We start from the raw sequence: 24994 nt of genomic DNA, 5'->3' as shown, positions 1-24994 counted from the left end.
GTTTTTGAGGGTTGATTTGTTTTATAAAGCAAAGCGCCACAGTCATTCATTTCACCGAAGAAGGCAGCTTTTCGCGTTCTAATTGGCCAGCGGGAGGAAAAGGCACGATTCGGTTGGCTGATAAAGGGGAGGAGTGGGAAAGGCGTGGGGAAACTATCTTTCCGGAATAAGATGGCGGCAACGATTGCATTGAGGAGCAGCTGCAGAACAGCCGGGCGTTTGGTAAGGAGCAGTGAGCGGTGGGAGAGCTGAAAAACGTGAGAAGGGGGTGCAGTAGATGCTTCGTAGGTCCTGCTTGTTTCCATTTTTCTCTAGAGAAAACAAAACAAAGTACAGTGTGTATTTGATCCTCTGCCTGTTTAGCAAGTGCATGAATCGTTAGCCCTGCTCTTTTCAATTTGAGATTAATTTATGGGTATTTATTAAGAATTAGCGACTCAGTCAGCACAATGAAAGGGCTGCAAACCATCCACGGTTTGTGGCTTCTTTACCGTATTCCAGAAATAAGCTTCGATGCATTGCATAAATATAAGCATCTTTGTGATTTGATATTCTATCTTGCTAATTTCTATGGTTTTAGTGCTACCAAACCTGTAAAAACATTTCTATATTCTATCTTATTCATGCAGTTTTGAAAGTTATACGGTTTTAATTCATGGCTGAAATGTTTCCCAACAGCTGTTTGCCTGGAATAATGCAGACTTTCCTCCCATGTCACAGATGTGTTAATTTAAGACACTTTCTCAGAGCTTTTGAAACCGTTTAGAAGCAGCCCTGGGTCTGTGCATTTCCCATGTTAGCATTTTTGAGAGCGAAGAGTTCTTTTTTGATCTTTGAAACTAAAGCAAATCTGGTTTTCTTTTTGCAACATGCAGTTGTGCTGAGTTTTAAGAAAACTTGTTCTTGAGCAGGTGAAAAGCTTACTTTGGCCTCATTTTCTGATCATAACTCACAGGTTGTTAATGCACAGGTCTTTCAGGGATGAAACTGGCTTTGCAACTCCTTTATAAGCAATTGTTCAGGGTTTTTATTTGTGTTTTGAGCAATCAGCCTCACATCAGGAGAGAGTAACTTGGGAGAAGGCTGACATCTCCAGACTGACATCTATATGTATATTCTCAGCATGTTTAGATTCGTGGAAGAACAGACCACATTGATCATTTTTTACCTACTTTTGATGGGCTCCCAGCTTTGCTGGCTGAGGAATTCTGGAAGTTGAAGTCTACAAGTCTTAAACTTGCCAAGGTTGGAGACCAGGGGTAAAATTCAAAATTTTTCCCTACCAGTTCTGTGGGCATGGCAGGGGAAGGATATTCTCCATTCCCACCCCGCTCTGGGGCCAGCCAGAGGTGGTATTTGCCGGTTCTCCAAACTACTCAAAATTTCCGCTACCGGTTCTCCAGAACCTGTTAGAACCTGGATTTCACCCCTATTGGAGACCCCTGGGCTAAACAGTAGAAAAAGAATGTTGGAAAGCTCTCCAGTTGCCCAAATTTCCAACCAACATAGTTGTGTTGTTCTAGATCAGGGGTTTCAGGCCTTTTCAGGCTGCATAACCAATGTTGCCTATAAGCTTCCAGGTTTCTTTTTGCTGAAAGTGTATTCTGCTAGATGGTTTTCTGTGTTATCTAAAAACTGAGTGTTTCTACTTCAAATGTAAGCATATAGAATTGCCTATTATAGCTGTAGTTATGGCTCAGTTTCTCTGATTTGCAGTATCAGTTGTATACTTCTACCTTTCAGAAGTCTACTTATAAATAAAATTAGACAACCTGCTAGGTCATTCTTTCAGAGATATTTCCTTACCAAAACAGAAAAACAGAATGATCATCGTTGGGCAAAAATAATGGGAGTGGGAGTGACTTCCAACTTCCTGCTAGCTTCCCCATTGATGTTGCTTGTGGAAAACTGGTAGGGAATGTTGGAAATCCCTTCTCAGATGAACTGCCTGCTATTTTGTAGAGGGGAGGGGAAATAAAAGTAACAATGGATCATGAGCAAAACTCATGATCATCTAGTCCAGTGGTTCTCAACCTGTGGGTCGGGACCCCTTTGGGGGTCGAATGACCCTTTCACAGGGGTCGCCTAAGACCATAGGAAAACACATATTTTCAATGATTTTAGGAATAATTTTATGGTTGGGGGTCACCACAACATGGGGAACTGTATTAAAGGGTCGCGGCATTAGGAAGGTTGAGAACCACTGATCTAGTCCAACCCCCAATTCTAGTAATGTAGTTCCCACAACTTCTGAAGGCAAGCTGTTTCATGGTTGATTGTTCTCACTGTCAGAAAAATGCTGCTTATTTCTAGGTTGAATCTCTCCTTGATCAATTTCCATCCATTATTCCTTGTCTGGCCTTCAGGTGGTTTACAAATTGTTGCTTATACCTTCCAATTTTGTCTAAATTATAGTTACAAACAGACACAAGAGTTTTAGTAGTATATAGATGAGGTTTAAGCATTATAATGGTGCTTTTACAGATCTGAAAAGGATCCAAGGTCTGGTAGTCCTTTCGTGTTAATGAACAGAAGTTATGGAGTTGTGATTACTTGCTGTATTATGTCTTGAATTGCCAGATGCACAATCTTGGATTATTAGTTCTCTGCTTTTGAGAAAACATTCTTGATATCAACTTCTATCCTTGAGTAACATCTTTACAAGGCTTCTTTTTATATATAATTGTGAGTTTCTTTATACCGATTTTGACTTTTATATTTGCTTTTCACTAGATGTAGATTACCTGCCCAAATGACATTGAAATTCTTCTAGTCACCCTGGCTGACTACAGTAATCTTTTTAGGTAGAAGGTAACCTTAAACTTCATATCAGAACATTAATTGCATATCAGAACATTCAATAAACAGTTCAAAGAGACTTACAAAGCAGACATTAGAGGTCATATCTAACCAGAATCCTCATATAATTCTCCTCCTGATACTTTATCATCTGATTTGGGAAGATATCTCTATTTATTTTGAGCACTATATTTATCTGAAACTCTCATTTCATTAAGCATATATAACATGTTAGCACTTTAAATTTTGTTCTATTTTAAACCAAGCAGCAAGCAAATTTCTTTCTCCCTTCCTTGCTTACTTTTTCACAGATTCTGTGAAAATATGAACTCTCGTTAAGAATTAGTCAATTCGCAATTACTTATTCTGTGGCATTATCCATAAATTCAGGTTGCATATAGAACTTGGATCAATCCTATATTCAGCAAGCCATGTTCAAGGACAAAAAACCCCCAATCTCCTCTTTTTTGCATGAATCAAAATGATGCTTAAAATATGTGAAATTGTGGCAGTATACATTTGATACTCTAAACATCTGCAGGAGTTTACATAAGTTTCAGAGCAGGGGTGGGTTCTAAATTTTTTTACTACCGGTTCTGTGGGCGTGGCTTGATGGTCATGTGAAAATTCTTTAGGATTTAGCAGAGGTACTGGTCTACCAGGCTTTTAACTGCTTGCAGAGCTGTACCGGTCTACCCATTTGTTTTTGGAGGCACCGGTCTACCCATTTATTTTTGCAGGCACTGGTTTACTCATTTGTTTTTGGAGGCACTGGTCTACCACCACACTGTCTTTTAACACTGATCAGCTGTAGGGTGGCCCTTTGAAGCCCCAGGGCAAGAGTTTAAACAGTTTTTTTCCTTCTAGCCGATCATCTGGGACTCAGGAGGCAGCAATAGATTGGGGGTGGGGCCAAATAAAAGGTAAGAATAACGAGGGGGGAGGGGCGGGGGGGCAGAACTGGTTCGGTGACGTGATATCGTCACCGCTACCAGCTAGGTGGAACCAGGAGGAACCCACCACTGTTTCAGAGCAACATCCTAGCTAAACAATGTTCAGTACCAGGCTTTGAATCAAAGCTGCTCCTATACTAGGACCCTCCTGCTCTGCAGAATGGAAGATTGGAAAGAGGGATGAAAGCTGTCCAACACTGGTTCCACCAGTTCTCAAAAAGGTGATGATCCATCTTTTCTTTACCTCTTTGAGACCTGGTAGAACCATCTCCTCTTGTCATTCATTCTTTCATCCAGCCATAATCATCTGGATCCAATTACATGTCTCCTGGAAGATCTTAACTGACAAGGAAGAACATGACTCTAATATATAGCTGGTCCAACTCAAGAAATCTGTCTACTTCCTTGGGCTCAAATTCTTCTCAGATAAAAGGAATACTTCAGCATTTAAACCACTATTTTTTTGGTACTTAAAAGGTCCTTAAAAGGACCGTGGGATTGTGTGTGAAACCAGGAGAGCCTCGTGGATGTCTGGCTACCAGTCCATCTGTTACTCATTTAGCACCACCCAGGAGGCACATGTGGCTTAAGGGTTGTCACGGACGCGAGTAACTTTGCCTCCCATTTAAACCACTAAATGCACTAAACTGTCTGCAGTTACAAACTGCTTTTTCTTTTACTGATTCATTTTTTTTTTTTAAAAAAAAAATAAAGACTCAAAAGGTTTTCTCAGTTCCCAAGAACTTTGTGTAGTTTTTCTGGCAACCGTATGGAAGTAACTTTTCATCCTTTTTGTAGGCTTTCTTTTCAAATCTCCCTGTGAAATTTAACACCTTTTAAGTTTTCTTATGGTTTTTTAAGTAGTGACATTTTTCAAGTTTACCTAGCTGTTCTACCTGCGTTTGATGTTTTCTACATACATAAATGAAGTTTATTTGAAATATGGCTGACAACCAATGAATTTGGGAAGTCACTTTATAAACATCTGTAATAAATCCACTGAATTCCACTATGAAATAGGACTTATATAAAATGCCAGAGCAGCTAACCTCAACAAAAGGATTAGCAGTAAACATAATCTTGCTGTATAAATCCACACGTGTACAAAAATGCAGTATATATTTTGATTCAAAATATGTGAAGAACTTAAATCTTCACATGCTATAGTTTGGCCATGGATTGCATAAAATATTTATGGAGAAGTTATCTTCCTACAGATATAAATGTTATCTATAGTGCCCTGTTGTTATTTTTAAAATGGAAATACGTATACAGAATAGTGAGAAAAAATAAAAAGTTTCTTTTAAAATGGCGCATTTGTTTAATAAAACATTTTATTTTTAAAAATTGTCTTTTTCTATTCATACAGTTTTGTCTTATATTTTTGTCTGTGATATTGTGAGTCACCTAGAGTAATTCTGGAGTCAGGCAGCACCTAAATAAAATACATTGAATGAAATTAATCCCAAGAAGCTTGTGTTATTCAAGAATACTTATTATTTTGAGAACATTTTGGGGAGAGTCCATCAAAGCTGATTGAATCTACTTACTTATAAAATGGCACATAGAACTAGTAGAGAACTGCATTCAGGAGAAGGTGTTCTCTAGTGAAGTTGTATCTTTGCCAGTCTGCCTAGCCCCCAGGGTGGATAAAAATCAATGATTTTTTTTAAAAAAATCAAAAAAAATGGATTTTTTTTATTTAAATTGGGTTTTTTTTTATTTAAATTGGATTTTTTTTGATTTTTATCGAATTTATTTTAATAAAAAACTTGGGGTAAAAATCTATCGTAATATAGTTTTCTATTTATGATACATAAATGATTTAGTTTATTCAGCATGAAATGGAGCTTAGTTATGTAGCATGAGGCTGTATATTCTGCAACACTGGGACTATTGGTAAGTCAACAGTGGGTCAAAGGAGTAGCAGAGATGACAGTTGCTCTTTAAAAATTATGATTTAAATCGAGTTGATTTAAATCAAGCCTTTTTACTAGTGATTTAAATCATGATTTAAATTGTGATTTAAACCAACTCGATTTAAATCAAATCCACCCTGCTAGCCCCCCATCCCCCAAATGCTATTGTCATCCAAACTTAAGTCTACCTTTATCTGGAGAGTGATCATATTTCCAAACCAACTAATGGATTGCAACCCCTCCTTCCTTTTTTAATGAGTAAGAATAATTGTGTGGTCTAGATCAGTGGTTCTCAACCTGTAATCCACAGAACCCTGGGGGGTAGGGGGCGTGATGTCATCACAGCCCCCTCCCCCGAAGGCTGGAAGAAATGTTATGATTTAAATCTTAAATCTTGATGGTCTGTGGCCATAGTCCGTGGCCACAAAAGATATTTAAATCTGTGATGAAGAAAAGTTGAGAACCACTGGTCTAGACATATTCAATAAAATAAAAATAATATAGCTGTTGAAGGCTTTTGCTTTGTAGCTTGCAACTTTCCTTTTTTTAAAAAAAATAATTAAGAATTAAAGTTGGTTGGGGCAAGGAGCTTTTCAGGTGTCAAAAGAAGCATTTACTGCCATAAAGATACCTGCAGGTGTTGCATCGCCAATACACTAGATATGTATCCCCTTAAACACGTTAATTAAAGGTTCATAAAGAATAGCTGCCATGTTAAGTACATTGGGATTTCTTTAATGGAATGAAACAAAGGTTTTCAGTTGACCCTGGTGTCTGCAAATCTTGCTGTGTGAGATGTGGGTGGCATTAATACCGTATCTCTGATGAACTTTGATTATAAGGTTGCTGTCCTTTCAGCACTGGAGCAGGGGTGGGTTCTACTTACCTTTACTACCGGTTCGCAGTGGGGGATGTGGGCGTGCGCACTCTTCTGCGCATGCGCAGAAGCGTTTTGGTGACATCGGGGTCGGTGGGCGGAGCCTCCCGCCGGTTTTATTACCGGTTCTATAGAACCGGTGCGAACCGGGGACAACCTACCACTGCACTGGAGCCTTATATATGAATACATCCTAAGGTATACCAATTTTGAAGAACAGGAATTTACTTTTGTGTTTCTACAAGATGCTGGACTTTGTGTTAGAGCAGTGGAATAGGATAGTAGGCACATAATTCTTGTGATACAAATGTATGCCATTTGAAAACTTAAAAATAGTATACTTGTGGCTGCACTTTTTTCCTTTGATAATAAAATACAAAATAAATAAATAAATAAGAAAAATAATTTATTTTATAACTTCTCACAAGCCCTTGATACGGCAGTAACTCCCTTTCTCTCAAAGTGAATGGTCATTAATGGTGAGAGAGATAAAAAAAAACATACTAATTTGGGTCTCAATTAAAAAAAAGCTTTGTACTTCTTGCAAATTAAAAGGAGTATGTGGAGAATTAAAAAAATACTTCATGCTCTTACATTTTTATTTTTATTTTTATTTTCCCCCTTGGTCAGCTCTGTGTTCATCAGATAAGACTACATAGTAACTTTTGTTTGCTAAAGCAAAAATACATTTCTAAGTTTGAGAAGACTTTATGGAGGTATCAACATCAGCATCGATTTTTTAGAACAACCGCTGGTAAGATTCCTGCATGTTCAAATTATTTTTCTTTCTTACATGTCATTTGTTCTATCAATTCCAGAGAAAGGCAGGGAAAGAATGAAAGATTCAGGCTTTTGAAATCTGCATGTTTTCCAAGCTCTCAAATACAGGCAGTCCTCAATTTACGACAGTTCATTTAGTGACCATTAAAAGTTATAACGGTAATGAAAAAAGTGACTTATGACCATTTTAGACAATTACGACCATTGTATCATCCCCATGGCCACATTATCAACATTCAGATGCTTGGCAAATGGTTCTTATTTATGACAGTTGCAGTGTCCCAGGGTCATGTGATCCGCTTTTGTGACCTTCTGACAAGTAAGGTCAATGGGGAATCCAAGATCACTTAACTACTGTTCTGCCTCAGCTACGGACCCCAAAGAACGCAGCACACACAAACTCTATACAAAGCTTATTTTACTCAAATAACTTAGTCTTTATCAACCAAAGGCTATTAATAAACTGTCTTAACAGCCTACCAGAATTCTAAGATAAGGTAGTCATAGTCTTACTAGAGTTGGCAGAAAGCCCAGAAGCAATTTTGCAGAGGAGATTGAACTAAGTTGTTCTCTACTATTTGCTGCAAGTGGTGTTCCTCCTTAAATAGGCTAAGGGAGTGGCCAATTAGCCGGAACTCTTACTCTCAAGGAGACCTCCTCCTGAGGAGCCACTCCTGCCTTTTGGCAGCTCTGCGCGCCCGTGCATTGAGAAAAGGCTCCTCCTCTTCGTCCTCTTCACTTAAAGGAGCTTCTGGAGGTTCTGAAGGCCCTGGCTGAATCCCTGCCTCTGGCACTACATCTTCTCCAGCCTCCTCACTGTCCGACTCGAGCGCCAGCTGCACAGGCTGCTGGCGCAGCACCACACCAACCTCCTCATTGTCGGAATCAGCTACAATCTGCACAGGCCACTGACGGGCCACAACAGCTACCATGTTATTAACTCAACAAATGCAATGATTCGTTTAACAACTGTGGCAAGAAGAGTCATAAAATGGGGCAAAACTCACTTAACAAATGTTTCACTTAGCAGCATAAATTTTGCGCTCAACTGTGGTCGTAACTTGAAGACTACCTGTACAGCAGTACTATCTACTGTTCGGGAGATATAAGACCCTGTGAATGCATTCAGACAATTGTTTAAAAATTATCCTTTTAATTGATCATGCAGTTCATTATATGCATGACATCCAAGCCATTGATAATAGTTTTCTATTCCCAAACAGTGTAGAAATTGGAGAGTTCAGAGCTCATGAGCTATTATTCCCTGATTTGGAGTAAAATTAGAAACTACTGAATTGAGGACTCTGGCTTCTTTCATGTAAAAGGATATAAAAATCGCCAAGCCCATGTTCATAAGCCCAGTTTATAAAGCTAATACAGTGTTTCCCCAAAAATAAGACCTGGTTTTATATTAATTTTTGCTCCAAAAGATGCATTAGGGCTTATTTTCTGGTTAGGTCTTATTTTGGGGAAAATACGGTACTACATGCATCCATCTGGCTGACAATCTTAATGGGCTTATTTTGAGGGTAGGGCTTATTTTACAAGCATCCTGAAAAATCATGCTAGGACTTATTTTCCAGTTGGATCTTATTTTTGGGGAAACAGGGTATATGAATGAATATAGCCCTGCCTTCGTTGGGGTAAAGTCTTAGATAATTTGTCAAAGGAATGTCACATTTAACAAGAGAGAATTTAAACTTTATAGGTTTTGCTTTTTAGGTGCAGGGAGAGTAGTCTAGTATTTATTTATTTTATTTATTTATTTATTGGTTCGATTTATATGCCACTCTTGCATTTGCAGAGTTAGCTTCACTTATCATCTACACAATTCTTGCTTAAAATGCCAGTTAATCGATTGATTATATACATCAAAGTGCATTCAACTCTTAGTGACCATATAGATAGATTTTCTTCATGTTATCTGTCCCTAACCTGGTCTCTTCCAATGGTGCGCCTATCACTACTATAACTGAGTTCATTCGTCTTGCTGCTGGTTATTCTCGTCTTCTTTTTTCCTTCCACCCTTCCCAGCATTGGAGCCTTCTCCAGAGAGCTGGATCTTCCCATAATGTGTCAGAAGAAAGATATAAAGATTGCAAACTCTATTTTTATGACAGTGCTGGGTCAACAAACCAAGATCATTTACCCATAAAACGTTGCTTTTACCAATCCTTTGTCTACAGACAGCCTAAATATTAACATTTCCTGATTTTTGAAGTTGAGCCTGCATTATATTCACATCTGCTGACTAGTTACCGTATTTTTTGGACTATAAGACACGGCAAGATTTTGAAGAGGAAAACAAGGGGCAAGTTTTTAGCCTCCGCACATCCAGTTTTTGCCCTCCTGGCCCCCAGGAGCATTCTGCAGGTCTCCCAAACCCTCTGTGCATCCCATTTTTGTGAAAAACGGGCCCGTTTCTGGCCCCCTGAACCCCCATGTGTCCTGTTTTTGCCCTCCCCAGCCCCCAGGAGCACTCTGCAGGCCTCCCAAACCCTCTGTGCATCCCGTTTTTGTGGAAAATGGGCCCATTTTTGGCAAAAACGGGACACGCAGGGTGGGGTTTTAGGAGGCCAAAAATGGTCGCATTTGGTCTATAAAATGCACAGACATTTGCACCCTCTTTTGGGAGGGGGGTGCATCTTATACTCTGAAAAGTACGGTAGCTTCAGCTGCAGGACTTCAAAGTCAAAAATTCATGCAGGCATTGAACTTCTGCATCTGTTGGCACATTGAAATTTTCCCAAGGCTCTTTTCCTCTGCCGTTTAGTTTTTAAGGATTTTGATTTGTCTGCCGGTAGCTTAAACTACATCATCTCTTCCAAATATTATTTAGTATTCCTTTTTTTTAGATATTTTCCTTTGTTTTAACATTTTCCTCCTTTCTCTTCAAGCTCCACATGGCCAAATTGTTCAGTTCAAGCTCTCTGATATTGGAGAAGGGATCACAGAAGTGACAGTGAAAGAGTGGTGAGTTTAAACTGTGTCTCTCTTCAGACCAGTTTCCTAACTAAAATAAAAAGTTTGTTTTTTAAAAACAAACTTTTTATAAATGGCTTAATCAAGGCATTGAGAACTGGGCTTCATTTTTCTGACTTAAGGGCTGATGTGTGAAGAAACGTACTCATATTTCTCAAAGAGTTTATTTCCATGCTTTTGTTGTGTTCGGCAGCTCCCGGCAACAAGGGACGCTGCCCGGGGATTGGCTAAGAGGCGTGGCCTCGTAAACGCGGCAGTATCTGTGTTTGCTATTGGTTGTGCTCTGACAGTTAGTTGGTATTTTTAAGAGCTGTCATGTTACCTCAGAGTTAGCCCTGTTGTGTTTTCCAGCCTGTTGGCTCATAATAAAGGTTCTTGTTAACACCACTATCAGTCCCAGTTAATGCCTGCACTAAGAATATAATAGCTTTAACATCTCTGTTGCAATTATTCAGTTTATAAATTACTTACTCTCTTGTTTATCATTAAAAGTAACCCTAAAATAGGATTGCTTAAGATTCTGGGCAACTGAATAAGAACACTTTCTCATACATTTGGGCTTAATATGTCTGAAATGCTTTAATTAACCCAATATCTGTGGAAGAAAGTGTTGATAGTTGATCACAGTTTGCTCAAACTATCCTAGAAGGATAGCGGATAGACACAACTTCCCCCTTGTTCAAAGCCTTTAATCACTCTAGGTTGTTAAAAAGTCCAGCTTTCAAGAACCATTTTGCAGATCTACAGTAACAGCATTTTCCATGTTTCTCCTTGTTTTTGCACACACCACTCTTATTGAAGCTGCCCTCAAGTTGAGCTTGACTTCTGGACGCTATGTTAATAGCAATAACACTTAGACTTATATACCGCTCCATACAGCACTCCCCAAACATTTTACAGTGTTGGCATATTGCCCCCAACAATCAGGGTCCTCATTTTACCGACCTCAGAAGGATGGATGAAAGGTTGAGTCAACCTTGAGCCTGTCAGGATCGAACTCCAGACTGTGGGCAAAACTAGCCTGCAATGCTGCATTCTAACCACTGCACCACCAGGGCTCATGCAGTTTTCTTAACAGCCATAAGGAAATAGTAGGTTGTTGACTTCTTAGATGCTACTCTAGGCTAGAGCCAGGCAGTTGCTTGTGGTCTCCCATTTAAGTACCAGATGAACCTGGTTATCTTCCAGAACATGTTGACTACCTGCTGAGATCTTATGGAAGCTATTTTTGGAGATCAGCTTTATCCTTGTGTATATTGTGCGACTTCTTTCCTTTTTTTTTCAGGTATGTAAAAGAAGGTGATGTTGTGTCACAGTTTGATAGCATCTGTGAAGTACAAAGTGATAAAGCCTCGGTCACAATCACCAGCCGTTATGATGGCATCATTAGAAAACTCCATTATGGGTTGGATGAAATTGCCCGTGTAGGGAAACCGCTGGTGGATATAGAAACCGCTACTTTAAAAGGTAATATTTGTTTCTTTTCCTTGCTGAGTCAGGATCTCCCCATATAATCAACAGCGTTGAATATTGATTTGTAATTATTTGGTTCCTATATTTGCAATGTACTTTAAGCCAGGGGTCTCCAACCTTGGCAACTTTTAGACTTGTGGACTTCAACTCTCAGAATTCTAGAGGAATTCTAGGAGTTGAAGTCCACAAAACTAAAAGTTGCCAAGGTTGGAGACCCCTCCTTTAAGCCATGTGTTTATGTGAAGATGGGAATGCATATGTTTAAAAAATACGAGACCTTCAAGAAGGCTCTGGAGAGTTTCTTCTAGAAGATTTTAATTCATATGACTTTTGGAAAAATACCAAAATGAAGCCTGTCACAACAACGGAGGGCTCTGAAGACATGAAATGGTTATCAGAACAGAAGGCGGTTCTTTGTGAAGTAGTTGAGTTGCTGCTACTCAAGTGGAAGAGTACTAGAAGGCATCAAAAGAGTTCCAAGCAGAGAGTAGCTTGTCAGAAATGTTGACAATCAATGGAACTGTAGTACTTAGAGCCATCATATAGAATAAGAATAGCAAATCTTATATTACTATTTTGATCAAATATGAATAGGGGCTTCCTTTTTCTTCATACAGCCGAGTCCTTACTTTCTTTCCTTTCTTCTTTTTGGGAAGTGTGCCAAAGGCTAGAAATTACTGCTTTCTTATATTATTATAACAATTTAATGTCACCTGTTGAAACCACACGGTTGTTAAAGTTAGTAAGTGAATCTGGCGTCCCTATTGATTTTGCTTGTCAGAAGGTCGCAAAAGGTGATCACATGACCCCAAGACACTGCAACTGTCATAAATATGAACCAGTTGCCAAGCATCTGAATTTTGATCATATGACCAAGGAGATGCTACAGCAGTCGTAAGTGTGAAAGTCACTTTTCGGTGCTGTTGTAACTTCGAACGGCAACTAAATGAGTAGTTGCAACTTGAGGATTATTTGTACTTAATATTATTTACTCTTCCTATTTTCTCTAGAACAATCCTGGGAGGTGAGTTGGGCTGAGAGGGAATGACTGGCCCAAAGTTATCCAACTAGCTTTCATGCCTAAGGTTGGACTAGAACTCCTGGCACCTGGCACCTTTATCACTATACAAAACTGGTTCCACTTCACTTAATCCACATTGTTTATTTTGGGTCCAATCTGCAGCTGTAACTCCTGAAGAAGATGTGGTTGAAACACCAGCTGTGTTCAGTGAAGAACAGATCCACCAGCAAATCAAAGGCCATAAGACTTTAGTAACCCCTGCTGTTCGCCGCCTTGCTATGGAAAACAATGTACGTTTTTTTAATTATTGAAACAAGGGTTCTTACAGTTGATGTACCATTTGTATTGTAAATATGTAGCATGTATACATATGCCTACATGCCAAAATCATCACTGATCGGAGAAACTAATTATAAATTTTAAGATTTGGTAACTACTTTATAAATGAAAGAGAGATGTTATGCTCCATAAGTGATCCAATAATATGCTTGCCTCTTTAAAAGCCCTGGTCTACTGTATGTAAATAATATGCATTCCATCCCTTGATCTACGGTTGGAGTAGGAACTATTCACTACGCTGAATATGGTATCAAACATTGAGGAGAGGTTTTATTTATTTATTTTATTTATTTATTAGTCCAATTTATATGCCACCCTTCTCCGTACACTCAGGGCAGTTTACAATGCATTATAGCAATAGCCTGCATACTTTTTTGTATATACCTGCTTATTAGGGCTTTCGTGTCCCCACCCCCCAAAGTGGTGTTGTTCTATACAAAGTTGGCTTATTGCCCCCACAATCTGGGTCCTCAATTTACCTACCTCGAAAGGATGGAAGGCTGAGTCAACCTTGAGCCTGGTGAGATTTGAACTCAGCAGGTTGCTGAGCATTAATGTGAATGCATAATTTCCAAGAAATCTACTTCCCAAAGGAAGTTTGGAATGAGCTCTTGGTAACTCTCTCCCTCTTTACCTAGCTTAAAAGGAGTTGAAAACTCTTTGAACTTCCTGTGAGAATATTTCAGCTTCAATGAAGTATTGACAGTATAGGATAATTTAAACATTGGAGTTAGGCTATGAATGGCTACGTGTTAAATATTTTGCGTTTATTTAAGAGCCTTGTTTGTCCAGGGAATAGAGCAAAAGTTTTCTGTCAAATAAAGGAAACTAAATGCATCATTGCGGAAAACTTTGTGCATTTCCGCAGATGCACAAAGCATAATGGTGAAAGCAAAGAGAACAGAATAGTTAGTGAGATGGAAAGAGAATCTCTTTCATATACTAGGTGAGCTGTGTCTGAAGAAAGAAGAACTTGGAAAGCAACTTCCCTCCATTGTGGCATCTGCACTCGCCCTAGCAATGCCAGTTGCATCAAACAGTCTCTTGCAGATATAAAGAGCATTTCTAGGCAGCAGTTTCATAATGTAGTGTCCCCTTCATCTCTGGAATCTAAAAGGTCCTCATACTGTGATCTTCCACTTGAAAATTCTTCCTATATTTCCTTATTCATTTTCAGTCATATTACAGAAAATCTGCTAAGGAGGGAAAGGTGGACTAGCCTATCAAAAACTTATCTTAGAAAGCATAGGAGCTCTTTTATCTGCTTGGTTTGTCAGCAAATCAGCTTCAAAATCTAACAAGAATTATACATGTGGGTTCTTTTATGTGGGCTTGAACAAATGATTAGGAACAAGTGATACAGGATTTTAATAACTTATTTAATTGCATATAAATCTGAGAAAGGGCAGATGCATCTCACTGTTTTTTCAAGTGTCAAATGCTTCCAAAACTTGACCCACCATGGAAAAGTTAACTGAAATCAAACACATGGATTCTTCAGCTGAGTTACAGATCTGCCATTTCCTTTCCATTCTTCCTTAGTTTGCAAGAAGTATGTGTTTTCATGTTGTGCTCAATTTCTGGAATTCATATATAGGTTTTCATGGATCTGAGGAAACACATTGTAATCTGCAAATGTGTTGGTAACATTGCTTATTTAGTTCAACTGGGATGGCTGCATCACTATGAATTGTTGGTTGTCCTGTGTCTTTCAGATAAAGCTGAGTGAAGTTGTTGGAACAGGGAAAGACAACCGTATTCTCAAAGAGGACATTCTTAACTACTTAGCCAAGCAGACTGGAGCAATTTTACCTCTGTCACCAAAGCCTGAGATCATTGCACCTTCCTCAAAACCAGATCTTGCTGAAGACAGGTCCAAAGAGAAAGCTGCAAGAATTGTAACACCACTTTCTAAACCTGTAATTTCAGCGAAAGATCAAACAATGGCCTTATCTGGTAAAGAGGAAAAAAAAGTGATTTTAATAGTGGGTGTGAAACACTTATAAATAACAACTACAAAATGCTGTTACTGCATTTGTGATCTTAGAAGAGTACTGTGGGACATTCCACACCTGTCTTTATATGTTGAGATGTTATTGTCATTTATATATTGTTATTATATATATAATATTTATATATTTATATTGTTATTGTGGTAGACCCACTAAAATAGATGTTTGTATCCTCTCTAGCTGTTGGTATTGATTGGTTGAGTTTTCCTGATAATCAGTATTATTTTCAGAAATGTAGTGAAACTTCACTGATATACACCAACAATTAGAGGGAATCCAAACAATGTTTATTAGTTCCAAAATTAGTAGATTACAATGAGCCATTGGTCTCTTGCACCCAAATGAGCCAAAAACAAGAAGTATAATCTTACATAGGTCTTATACAGAACGTTGATTGAAGGCAGTTTGAACATATGTTAATAAGCCACCTCAATTGAAAGTACTTCTTTACAACCAATAAGCAAACAAGGTAGCTACCAAGGTAAACCTGGGCATTCTTCACTGCAGCAATATTACAGACACAGACTTTGGAAGGTATCATAGTAGCTGTGATATATGGCTTGTTCCAAGATACTAATTATCGTTCTAACTATAGAATCCATTATACACTTATAGGCACAAAGTGGCACAGTAAAGAAGTTTCCATTCTTAAAAAGTATTATATGAGAAATATAGAAATAGACATATAGATATCTATAGATACATAGTATCTATACTACAGTGCTAAAAGTAAGCCTGTAATTATATAATTACATCAACATAAGTTTATGTTCTCCCCACAATAAATACGGAAATGCTGATCTGGGAAGGAAGTTTTTACACATGCAGCCATTGCAGATTTAGATTAAAGAGCTCATCAAGGCTCCTGTGAAAAGAAATTGATAATTTTTGATGCATGTGAGTGTATGTATTTACTAGGTGCATGTGGTAGTTCAACCTAATAAATTGAATCTGGGTCCTGATTAATTTACAGATAGCAAAGCAGATCATTGTTTTAGGAAAATGAATGTAACCTGAAGATTGGTAGCTAGCCCCATGTTTTTTATCTCTTAGATTGTTTTTTCTGAATTATTTATTTATCAAATTAGAAGCCTACATTTTTCTACCTAATTTTACAGAATTAGTTGGATTAATTTCCCGATTCTTAGAAAATTAATATGAGTAACTTCTGGGGATTCCTGGATTGCAGTAATAATATTTTAGTGTTCTACATTCTAATTTTGTTAGAGAACAACCTTCTGTTGCAACAAGACTGGGTATTATATTATTCATTTTAACTGTTCCTACTGCATAACTCACTGGTGGTGTTGTGGACTCTGAAGGACCCAACTATAATTTCAGGCCGTGAAAGCTATCATACAGTCATGAGAAGTATAAAATGCAGTGACACACAGAGGTCCTAAAAATATCCCACCCAAATCTTGATTACTTTTCATAGCTATTGACTGTCTCCGTTGAATGCAGTGGATAAAACCATCTTTAGCAAAGATGATTCTACAGCATTCCTTTTAGATAACTGACTTTTCCTTAATTATACAGTTTTTCCCTAGAGTTTCTCATACATCTGACTGGATAATTATAATACTGCATATATTGCATATTTTCTGTAATCAATGGTTTTGTTATTGAAAGGAAACTTTTGAAAAAATAAAATTAACATTTTTTCCCCAAAAAAGTTGCAATAGCAAAACAACAAGAGCATCACTAATGGTTTCCATTCTCTGTTTTTTAGGATTTCAGAAGGCAATGGTGAAAACTATGAATGCTGCTTTGAAAATTCCTCACTTCGGTTATTGTGATGAGGTTGACCTCACTCGGCTCATCCAGCTGAGGGAAGACTTGAAACCTTTAGCAAAAGAGCGAGGAATTAAACTCACTTTTATGCCCTTCTTTTTAAAGGTGAGTTAGAGGTTGCTTCTACTAGCCATATTTTGTGGCACAGGATTATCAAATTTGTCAGGAAACATTCTAGTCCCTTGATTTTTCATGAGGTTGACTAACATGAGTTGGATGAACATCTCAAGGTACAAAGGTTGTCTTAACTGTTTTACAGTGGAAACAGCCTTGGAAGAAAATTGCCAAATCCGCTTATATTCTGCATCACTGGTTTGATGTCTGTTCTTCATAGGCATTTCAAACATATTCTTTCAAGATACTTTGCAGGATGGTACTAAAATATAATTGTAATGACCATATTCACACAGTCCAATTAGCATTGATTCTAAGTACCATGATAAGATACTTTTCAAACCAACTCTATTATTCTAGACAGATTTTCATAGAAAGATCACTTGATTTCAGTGGAGCCTACTCCAGAAAACTAGAATGATCTAGATCAGGGGTCCTCAACCTTTCTGGCACCAGGGACCAGTTTTGTGGAAGATAATTTTTCCACAGACTGGGGGTGGGGGTGGGGTGGGGTAGGTTAGGTTAGGGGTAGAATGGTTTCACATGCAACTTAGATTCTGTGCATGCACAGATGAAGCTTCACTTGCTTGCCTGCCACTTATGTGGCCCGGTTTCTAACAGGCCATGCACCAGTACCGGTCTGTGGCCCTGGGATTGGGGACCTTGATCTAGATAATACAACTTTTTGCACATATCTGGAATTTTACTATGGAAGGACAGGAGTCTTGCAAGGTAAAAAGGGATGAATCACCCAAACTTCTTTGAAATGTTTGTTTTATGGGATGGGACAGTAGATAGGGCATATAATGAAATCCATCAATCTTCATGAGCTTTCAGTTTTATAGAATAATTAGGAATCCCAGCCCAGAAAAATTAGAGGGTTATGGCCTTTGTGGCTGTTGGCTTCATGTAAACTAGTCTAATAACCACAACAGTAAACATAAAACTAATCAAAATTTCTGAGAGCCAGTTTGGTATGGTGATTAAAAGTATTGGATTAGAAAATGGGTGATTGTGAGTTCTAGTTCTGCATTAGGCATAAAGCTACCTGAGAGTTCTGTGGTAGTCATTCTCTGTCAGCCTTAGGAAGGAGGCAATGTTATATCATTTCTAAAAAGATTGCCAAGAAAACTGCATGGACTTGTGTGTGTAATTACCAAGAGTCAAGAGTGATTCAAAGACACAATATCTCCCAAGTTACTAACCCAGAAGGACAAAAGAAATCTTGTTTGCTGTAAACTAGAACATATGTTTAAGAGAACTTTACCATCTGCAACATTTCCATGGTAGATCCACCTGGAAAATACCCTTCTCATACTAAAAGTTAGCAATCAAGGAGCTAATGTTGTATCTTTGCTTTTCTCTTATTTCTTTTTTTTCCCTCTCTCATATACATACGGACTTCAAAATTGTGTAAATTATAGTGTAATGTGTTCTTTTTATATGTTTAACAGGCTGCTTCTCTAGGCTTATTACATTATCCCGTTCTTAATGCTTCCGTGGATGAAACCTGCCAAAACATCACATACAAGGTTTGTATATGATTTAAAAAGTAGTTTCTTAATACATCCTCAATTGGTCCAGCTTTGCTTAATTTTCAGTAAAGGTACATTTAGATGTATCCTGCAGGTAGAAAATAAAACACTGAAAGATGTTAGGTCTTTTTTCTGCAACCTAATTGCTAGCAGTATGTCTCTATTTTAATACTCACCGAAAGTTTATCCTACTTGTAGGATTTTCAGAAAGAGACGTGGCACTGCGTGGATTCAATATTTGAACAGTTCTTTGCAGGAGTTTGCCACTTAATTGTTTTGGCCTTATTTCCTTTTAGGAATGTAGCCCTCCGGGGGGGGGGGCATTTGAAAGCCCCGTGGAGCCTCTGGTTCAGGAGGACATGGGGAAAAATTGACTAAAATAATTCCTCTTACAAGGAATTACTCATAATGGAAATGTGACCTTTGTATTGTGCATGTTATATCTAGTAATAAGCTTCGGTATAATTAGCAGGATGGTGGAGGTCTGAAGGGAAAAAGCTGATTTGGGAGCCCATGTGGGCATGTGTGTAACCCCCGGTGGCCCCTTTTTAAAATCAAACATATTTTTCCTTGGGGTCACATTGCAGATGCAGAAGGAAGCAGGTTAATCTTGAGGGGAAAAAAATCACAGCTTCTTGATCGAGTTGCTGACAGGTGCTCTGTGAGCACGGCAATATTTTCCAAATCACTATTTTTCATTAAAATCTGGATTGTCTCACAGATAGTCCTTGATTTATGAAAGGTAACTTAGCAATCATTCAAAGTTATGTCGGATCTATCTTCGGGCTACTTATGACCTGGATTCAAAGTTTGGATGATTGCCCATCCCCCACCTCCATGGTCACATGCCAATTCCAGGCAGTCGTAATATAGTCGCATTTACAGTTGTTTGCAGGTTCCTATAATCTCAAGAGTGCATTTTACAACTACAGTTGCTATAATTTGGCATTTTCAGCAATACCACACCCATAACAAACAATTGGTTCATTTAACAACTGCAGCATTCGCTTAATGACCACTGCAAAAAAGGTTTTTTTCTGATGGCCTGTTTTACGACCATCACGACATATGTTAGGTACAGGTTTTATAACTTACAAAAGAATAATGGAAGAGTGATTAAATGAGAAATACTTTATTTTGCCAAGAAGAGAGCTCCTTCTATACAAACCAATGCAATACATTCCCATGCATTTCTAGGCTTCTCACAATATTGGAATTGCCATGGACACAGTACAAGGCTTGCTTGTCCCTAATGTGAAAAATGTCCAGGCTTGTAGTGTGTTTGAAGTTGCTTCAGAATTAAATCGCCTTCAAAAATTGGGTTCAGCTAACCAGCTGGGAACAAATGACCTCACAGGAGGAACATTCACACTTTCCAACATTGGCACAGTAAGTTAAACAGCATGTAACATTAAACTGATAAAATGTTTGGAATATCATGGGGGCTTAAACTGTATCAAAGGGGGTGGGAATTGAAGTAATTTAGGAGAGTCAAAGGATAAAGTCATTGCTTCTAGGAGAAAGTATCTACCGGGCTTCCTTTAATGGTTGGGTGTCTATAGAATGGATTCAAGGACAAGAAGTGGGGTCTATTGTACCCCAAGTGTCTTGTCACTTATTTCCCCAATTATATTTAAACAAAATGCATTTCCACCTAGAATGAACATTAGCTATATTGGCTAGAACTTCTGGGAATTATAATTTGTCTGGAATGTTCCAGATTGAAAAAAGCTGCTTTAAAATCTGCCTAAAAGAGACATCACTAAAAGTGTACTGATTTTCAAAAGTGTTAACCTCCCTTTTTGCTTCCTAGATTGGTGGCACTTATGCAAAACCCGTGATCCTTCCCCCTGAAGTAGCTATTGGTGCTCTGGGAAAAATACAGGTATTTTCACTGTGAATTATGAAAGATCAGTTTGAAATACTCCCTAATAAATGTTTGTGTTGGTTTTCTAACTTTATCGTACTTTTATACAGTGTATATCTTAAATCATGTTTATTAATACTTCACATGTAGTTTAAAGTTCTTCTTCGCTATAGATAACCTAACAAGTGATACAATAGCCTTTTCTTTTGATGTCTTATATTTGAGAAAAGATCTAAATGTCTTCACAGAATACAGATTTGAGACTTAAGGACCTAATCAAATTAGGGACCTAATCAAATTAGACTTATAGCCTAATTTGAATTTTGCATTTTTTTAATGTGTATTCTTAATTTGTGAGGATGTCAAATCCCAGAAATATTGCTCATATTAATATAAAATCTATTATTTTGAATGCAATAGGGCCGTGATGGCGAACCTATGGCACACATGCCACAAGTGTCACGCTGAGCCATATCTGTAGGCATGCAAGTGTTGTCCTAGATCAGTTCCAATGCGCATGCGCCCGCCCGCCAAATAATTTCCAGTCCCACCAGAAGTTGGGAAACACTCTGTTTCCGGCCTCCGGAGGGCCTCGGGGAGGGGCATTTTTGCCCTCCCCAGGCTCCAAGAAAGCCTCTGGAGCCTGAGGAGTGCGAAAAACGGGCCCACTGTGCCATCACATGCCAAAAGCGGGTGGAGCGCGACGGGGTCATGCGCACATTCATGGGGGGGCGGGGTGCATTGAATTATGGGTGCGGGCACGTACGCACGCAAACCCCCCCCACGCTCCCCCACGCTTTTGGCACGCGATGGCAAAAAGGTTAGCCATCACTGCAATAGGGGGTGATATCTTGGATCGTTATACTTTAAGAACCCACCATTACTAATTACTTTCAGTTGACCAAGGCTGGACCCCTAAATTATTTTCACATATATTGTGTTGTAAGATCTATTATGCCTATTATGCTGTCAAAAGGACCTGTAAATTTAACTGCTATTACCGTATTTTCCAGCGTATAAGACGACTGGGCGTATAAGATGACCCCCGAATTTTCCTGTTAAAATATAGGGTTTGGGCTATACTCGCCGTATAAGACTACCCCTCTTCCAACGCACACCAAATAAAAATTAAAAAACATCAACTGGCTCACCCACAATGTAAAAGCAGCTGTGCTAGACCCAAAATGGCCCCTGAAACAAGCAGGAACCTCACACAACCACAAAAAGCCCAAAAAAACCCCAACTTTCACACTTTACACACACACAACACAACACAACACAACTGGCTCACCCACAATGTAAAAGCAGCTGTGCTAGACCCAAAATGGCCCTTGCAACAAGCAGGAACCTCACACAGCCACAAAAAGCCCCAAAATCCAACTTTCACACTTTACACACACAAAATTCCACATACAGCTTTGTAAGATTTTGTGTGTTTGTGTAGTTAGAGTGAAACACTACAAAAACACACTAAATCTCAGAAAGCTGCACAAATATTATTTTATTTTATTTTTATTTTTATATGAAAGCTAAATTTAAAACTTCCTAAACTTTAAATGGCTAGGTCTAAAAAAGAACAACTAAAAAAAAACCCAATTAACTATTTTTTTTAAAGCTCCCAAAGGGGAAAAAAACTTACCCAATAGAACAGGGGTCTCCAACCTTGGTAACTTTAAGACTTGTAGACTTCAACTCCCAGAATTCCTCAGCCAGCTTTGTTTTGCTGGCTGAGGAATTCTGGGAGTTGAAGTCCACAACTCCCTGCCTGCTTGATTGCAGGCAGGGAGTTGCTTGCTGATGGAATGGATTCAGGCAAGCGAAGCAAGGCAAGCGTTGCGACTACCAGCTAAGGTAAGCAAGCTGGAGGGGGAAACTTTTTTCCTTCTCCATGGCTCTGGCGATCCCAGCTGAGTCGCCTGATTAGCAGATCGTCAGAGCTTGGATCGCCAGAGCCATTTAAGGCTCGCCAGAGCCATTTAAGGCTCGCCAGAGCCTTTCGGGCTGATCTGCCTGGTTACAGGAGAACGACACCCGGCATAAAAGACGACCCCCGACTTTTGAGAAGATTTTCATGTGTTAAAAAGTTGTCTTATACGCTGGAAAATATGGTAATGCTTGTTCATATAGTTTGAAATCTTGAGTAAATACCTTGTAATTATCTTATCAATAAGGTTGCTCGGGTGTGGGAAATTCTCATGAATTAATCTATTGCTTTTCTTACAGCGTTTTGTTTTTTTTTAATTTCTAGGCCCTTCCTCGATTTAACAGTAAAGGTGAGGTATTTAAAGTACAAATAATGAATGTGAGCTGGTCAGCGGATCACAGAATCATTGACGGTGCAACCATGTCTCGTTTTTCTAACTTGTGGAAATCTTACTTGGAGAATCCTGCTTTCATGCTGATGGATCTTAAGTAAAGAAGACAAACATCTGGATGGCTTACTTTAATTCCAAAAGTGCAATCAGGCTACTTAAGCTAGCAAGTGCCATTAAAACTGACTTCATACTTCAGAACTGCGTAGCATTTGCTAGATCTTTCAGATCCTGGCTCTGTGTTTGATTATCTGTTACGTTTTTGTCTAGTTGAATTGCTTAGTGGTAAATTATTTGCCTAGAAGTTGTGATAGGTCATGGTATGACTCCTTCACAAGGTGGCGGAAACCTATGGTGACAAAATAATGCTATATTCCACTTTTACGGTATTATCAGATGGAGGCCGCTAATAATACTTATGGGAGTCTAAAATGTTGTGCACCATGCACAACCTGCGACCTGATTAGAAATGAAAGTCCCTGGATGAAAACATTAACCGAACATTAACTATTTCTTATGAAATTAATTCACTACAGATGATATTCAAATAAAATGTTTTTAGTGATTATTTTATTAAAGATGCAAAAGTTCAATTTTTTGACATATAGTGCTAACTCTTCTCTTTTTAAAATATTCTTTTCAAATATCCAAGTTTTGTAGCAGACATTCTTCGTTACTGAAATGAATATGTACACTAGAAGAATGGCAAACCCTGGACCATGGATATTTCCCCCCCACCCCCACCCCAATTTGGAGCTGGCTTTTACAGCATAGAAGTAACGCCAGGCATACATAAGATCCAAGGCTGCATTAAGCATTTCTGTAATGTATGAAGCTGCTAAAAGTTAATGTGGAGATCTTTGAAATGTCTAATAGTAGTTTGTAAACTATTGTTTTTCAAACTTGGCAACTATAAGATGTGTGGATTTCAGTTCTTGAAGTTCACACATCTTAAAGTTGCCAAATTTGAATAACACTGTTGTAAACCCACCATTTTCATAGACAAAGTCTTGCTATGGAGCCATAGATGAATAGCTTGTTCAGATGTAAAACATGCTGTAAAAACTGAAATAGGATTAAAATCTATATACTCCAAAAGTGGATATGATTATTAGGGGGCCTTAAAAAATGACCACATGCTTTTAGCAGAATATTAAAAATTTCAGAATGAAAGTTTGTGGTTAATGTCAATTTAAGGAAACTTATTGTAAATGTGTAAATATATACATATATATGTTTATTTAAGGATCCTTGTAATATATAATCTGTGAAAGGGGAACATATCTAGATCTGGGTGTTTCTCTATATTCATTATTTTGAGGAACAAGCAGAAGAAATGTAAAACTGATAAATCAGTAGATCTCTAAGGAATTTTATATAACACATAAACACATATACATTGAACATTTCTTTGTTGTTTTTGTTTAATAAAGCATATTTTAATAAATCCCACTTTTTACAACCTTTGTAGCTTTATCTGGGGTGCTACTATGTGACTCTGCATCCTCTAAACCGGGGTTTTCCAAAATGGTCAATATTTACCCCAAGAATCAATGGGATTATCCAAGGAGTTGATGTTATTATTCTAAAAGTATTATTTATTAAATTATTTTTATATAAATGTTTATATGAACTTCTTGATGGGGTCAATGAGCTGAAGAATTTGTGGACCCCTGTTCTAAGTGCGCACATCCATGTAAGAGCTAGAGTTTCCCTCATTGTCCTCATGAGAAAGCATCATTGGCAAAACTTCCTTAGCCCTCACGTTTCAATCTTCCTTTGTACTTCAGGCTTCTATTAAAAACTGAAGTCTTTGGAAGTTATAAAAAAAAATCATTCCTCCTTGAATCGGAGCTTAACTAAAATCTCAGAAAGGGATTCTTGGTATTTACTGTTTTACAGGGCTGTGGCCTGGATTATGATCATTTTAGTCATTGTTATCAACTGTAATTTTAAAATTTCCCCCAGCACAAATATTTGTGGTGGTAGTTGAAGCATTTCCAGCTGGTTGCTGGACCAATGCATCATTTTGCCAGGATTGTCAGTAACTGTTTCTTTGATTTGTAAGTCGCGCTTATGCAATCAGTAATGGTACCTTGTGTTCTTGTGATTCCTTCACATGTCTTCTATCACTATCAGAGCCTTTTCCAGTGATTTATCCCTTCACACACGTCCAAAATATCTAAACTGTAGTTTCACAATGCCACCAATGACTAG

At 38.3% G+C, this 24994-nt stretch overlaps 1 protein-coding gene across 1 annotated transcript; it reads left to right on the top strand.

Moving 5' to 3' along the window:
• The first annotated feature begins 150 nt into the window (after positions 1-150).
• Positions 151-24239, top strand: DBT (dihydrolipoamide branched chain transacylase E2). The gene is made up of 11 exons (XM_034437338.3): positions 151-222; positions 7179-7302; positions 10226-10301; positions 11596-11777; positions 12967-13094; positions 14859-15099; positions 16888-17054; positions 18518-18595; positions 19796-19987; positions 20412-20483; positions 22714-24239. The coding sequence occupies exons 1-11, from the start codon at positions 172-174 to the stop codon at positions 22879-22881; spliced, it is 1479 nt and encodes a 492-aa protein (XP_034293229.1). The 5' UTR covers positions 151-171; the 3' UTR covers positions 22882-24239.
• The last annotated feature ends 755 nt before the right edge of the window (positions 24240-24994 follow it).

The sequence above is a fragment of the Pantherophis guttatus genome, chromosome 3 (genome assembly GCF_059756535.1).
Source record: "Pantherophis guttatus breed Tessera chromosome 3, ASM5975653v1, whole genome shotgun sequence".
Classification (NCBI taxonomy): domain Eukaryota; kingdom Metazoa; phylum Chordata; class Lepidosauria; order Squamata; family Colubridae; genus Pantherophis; species Pantherophis guttatus.
This window is presented reverse-complemented; position numbering and strand designations above follow the sequence as displayed.

Bases quoted from the DNA above. Each gene is read 5' to 3' on its own strand.
- DBT (XM_034437338.3), top strand. From the start codon at position 172: ATGGCGGCAACGATTGCATTGAGGAGCAGCTGCAGAACAGCCGGGCGT. The intron at 223-7,178 runs GTAAGGAGCAGT...CCCCTTGGTCAG, and splicing joins GCAGAACAGCCGGGCGTTTG to CTCTGTGTTCATCAGATAAG. The intron at 18,596-19,795 runs GTTTGTATATGA...ATGCATTTCTAG, and splicing joins GCCAAAACATCACATACAAG to GCTTCTCACAATATTGGAAT.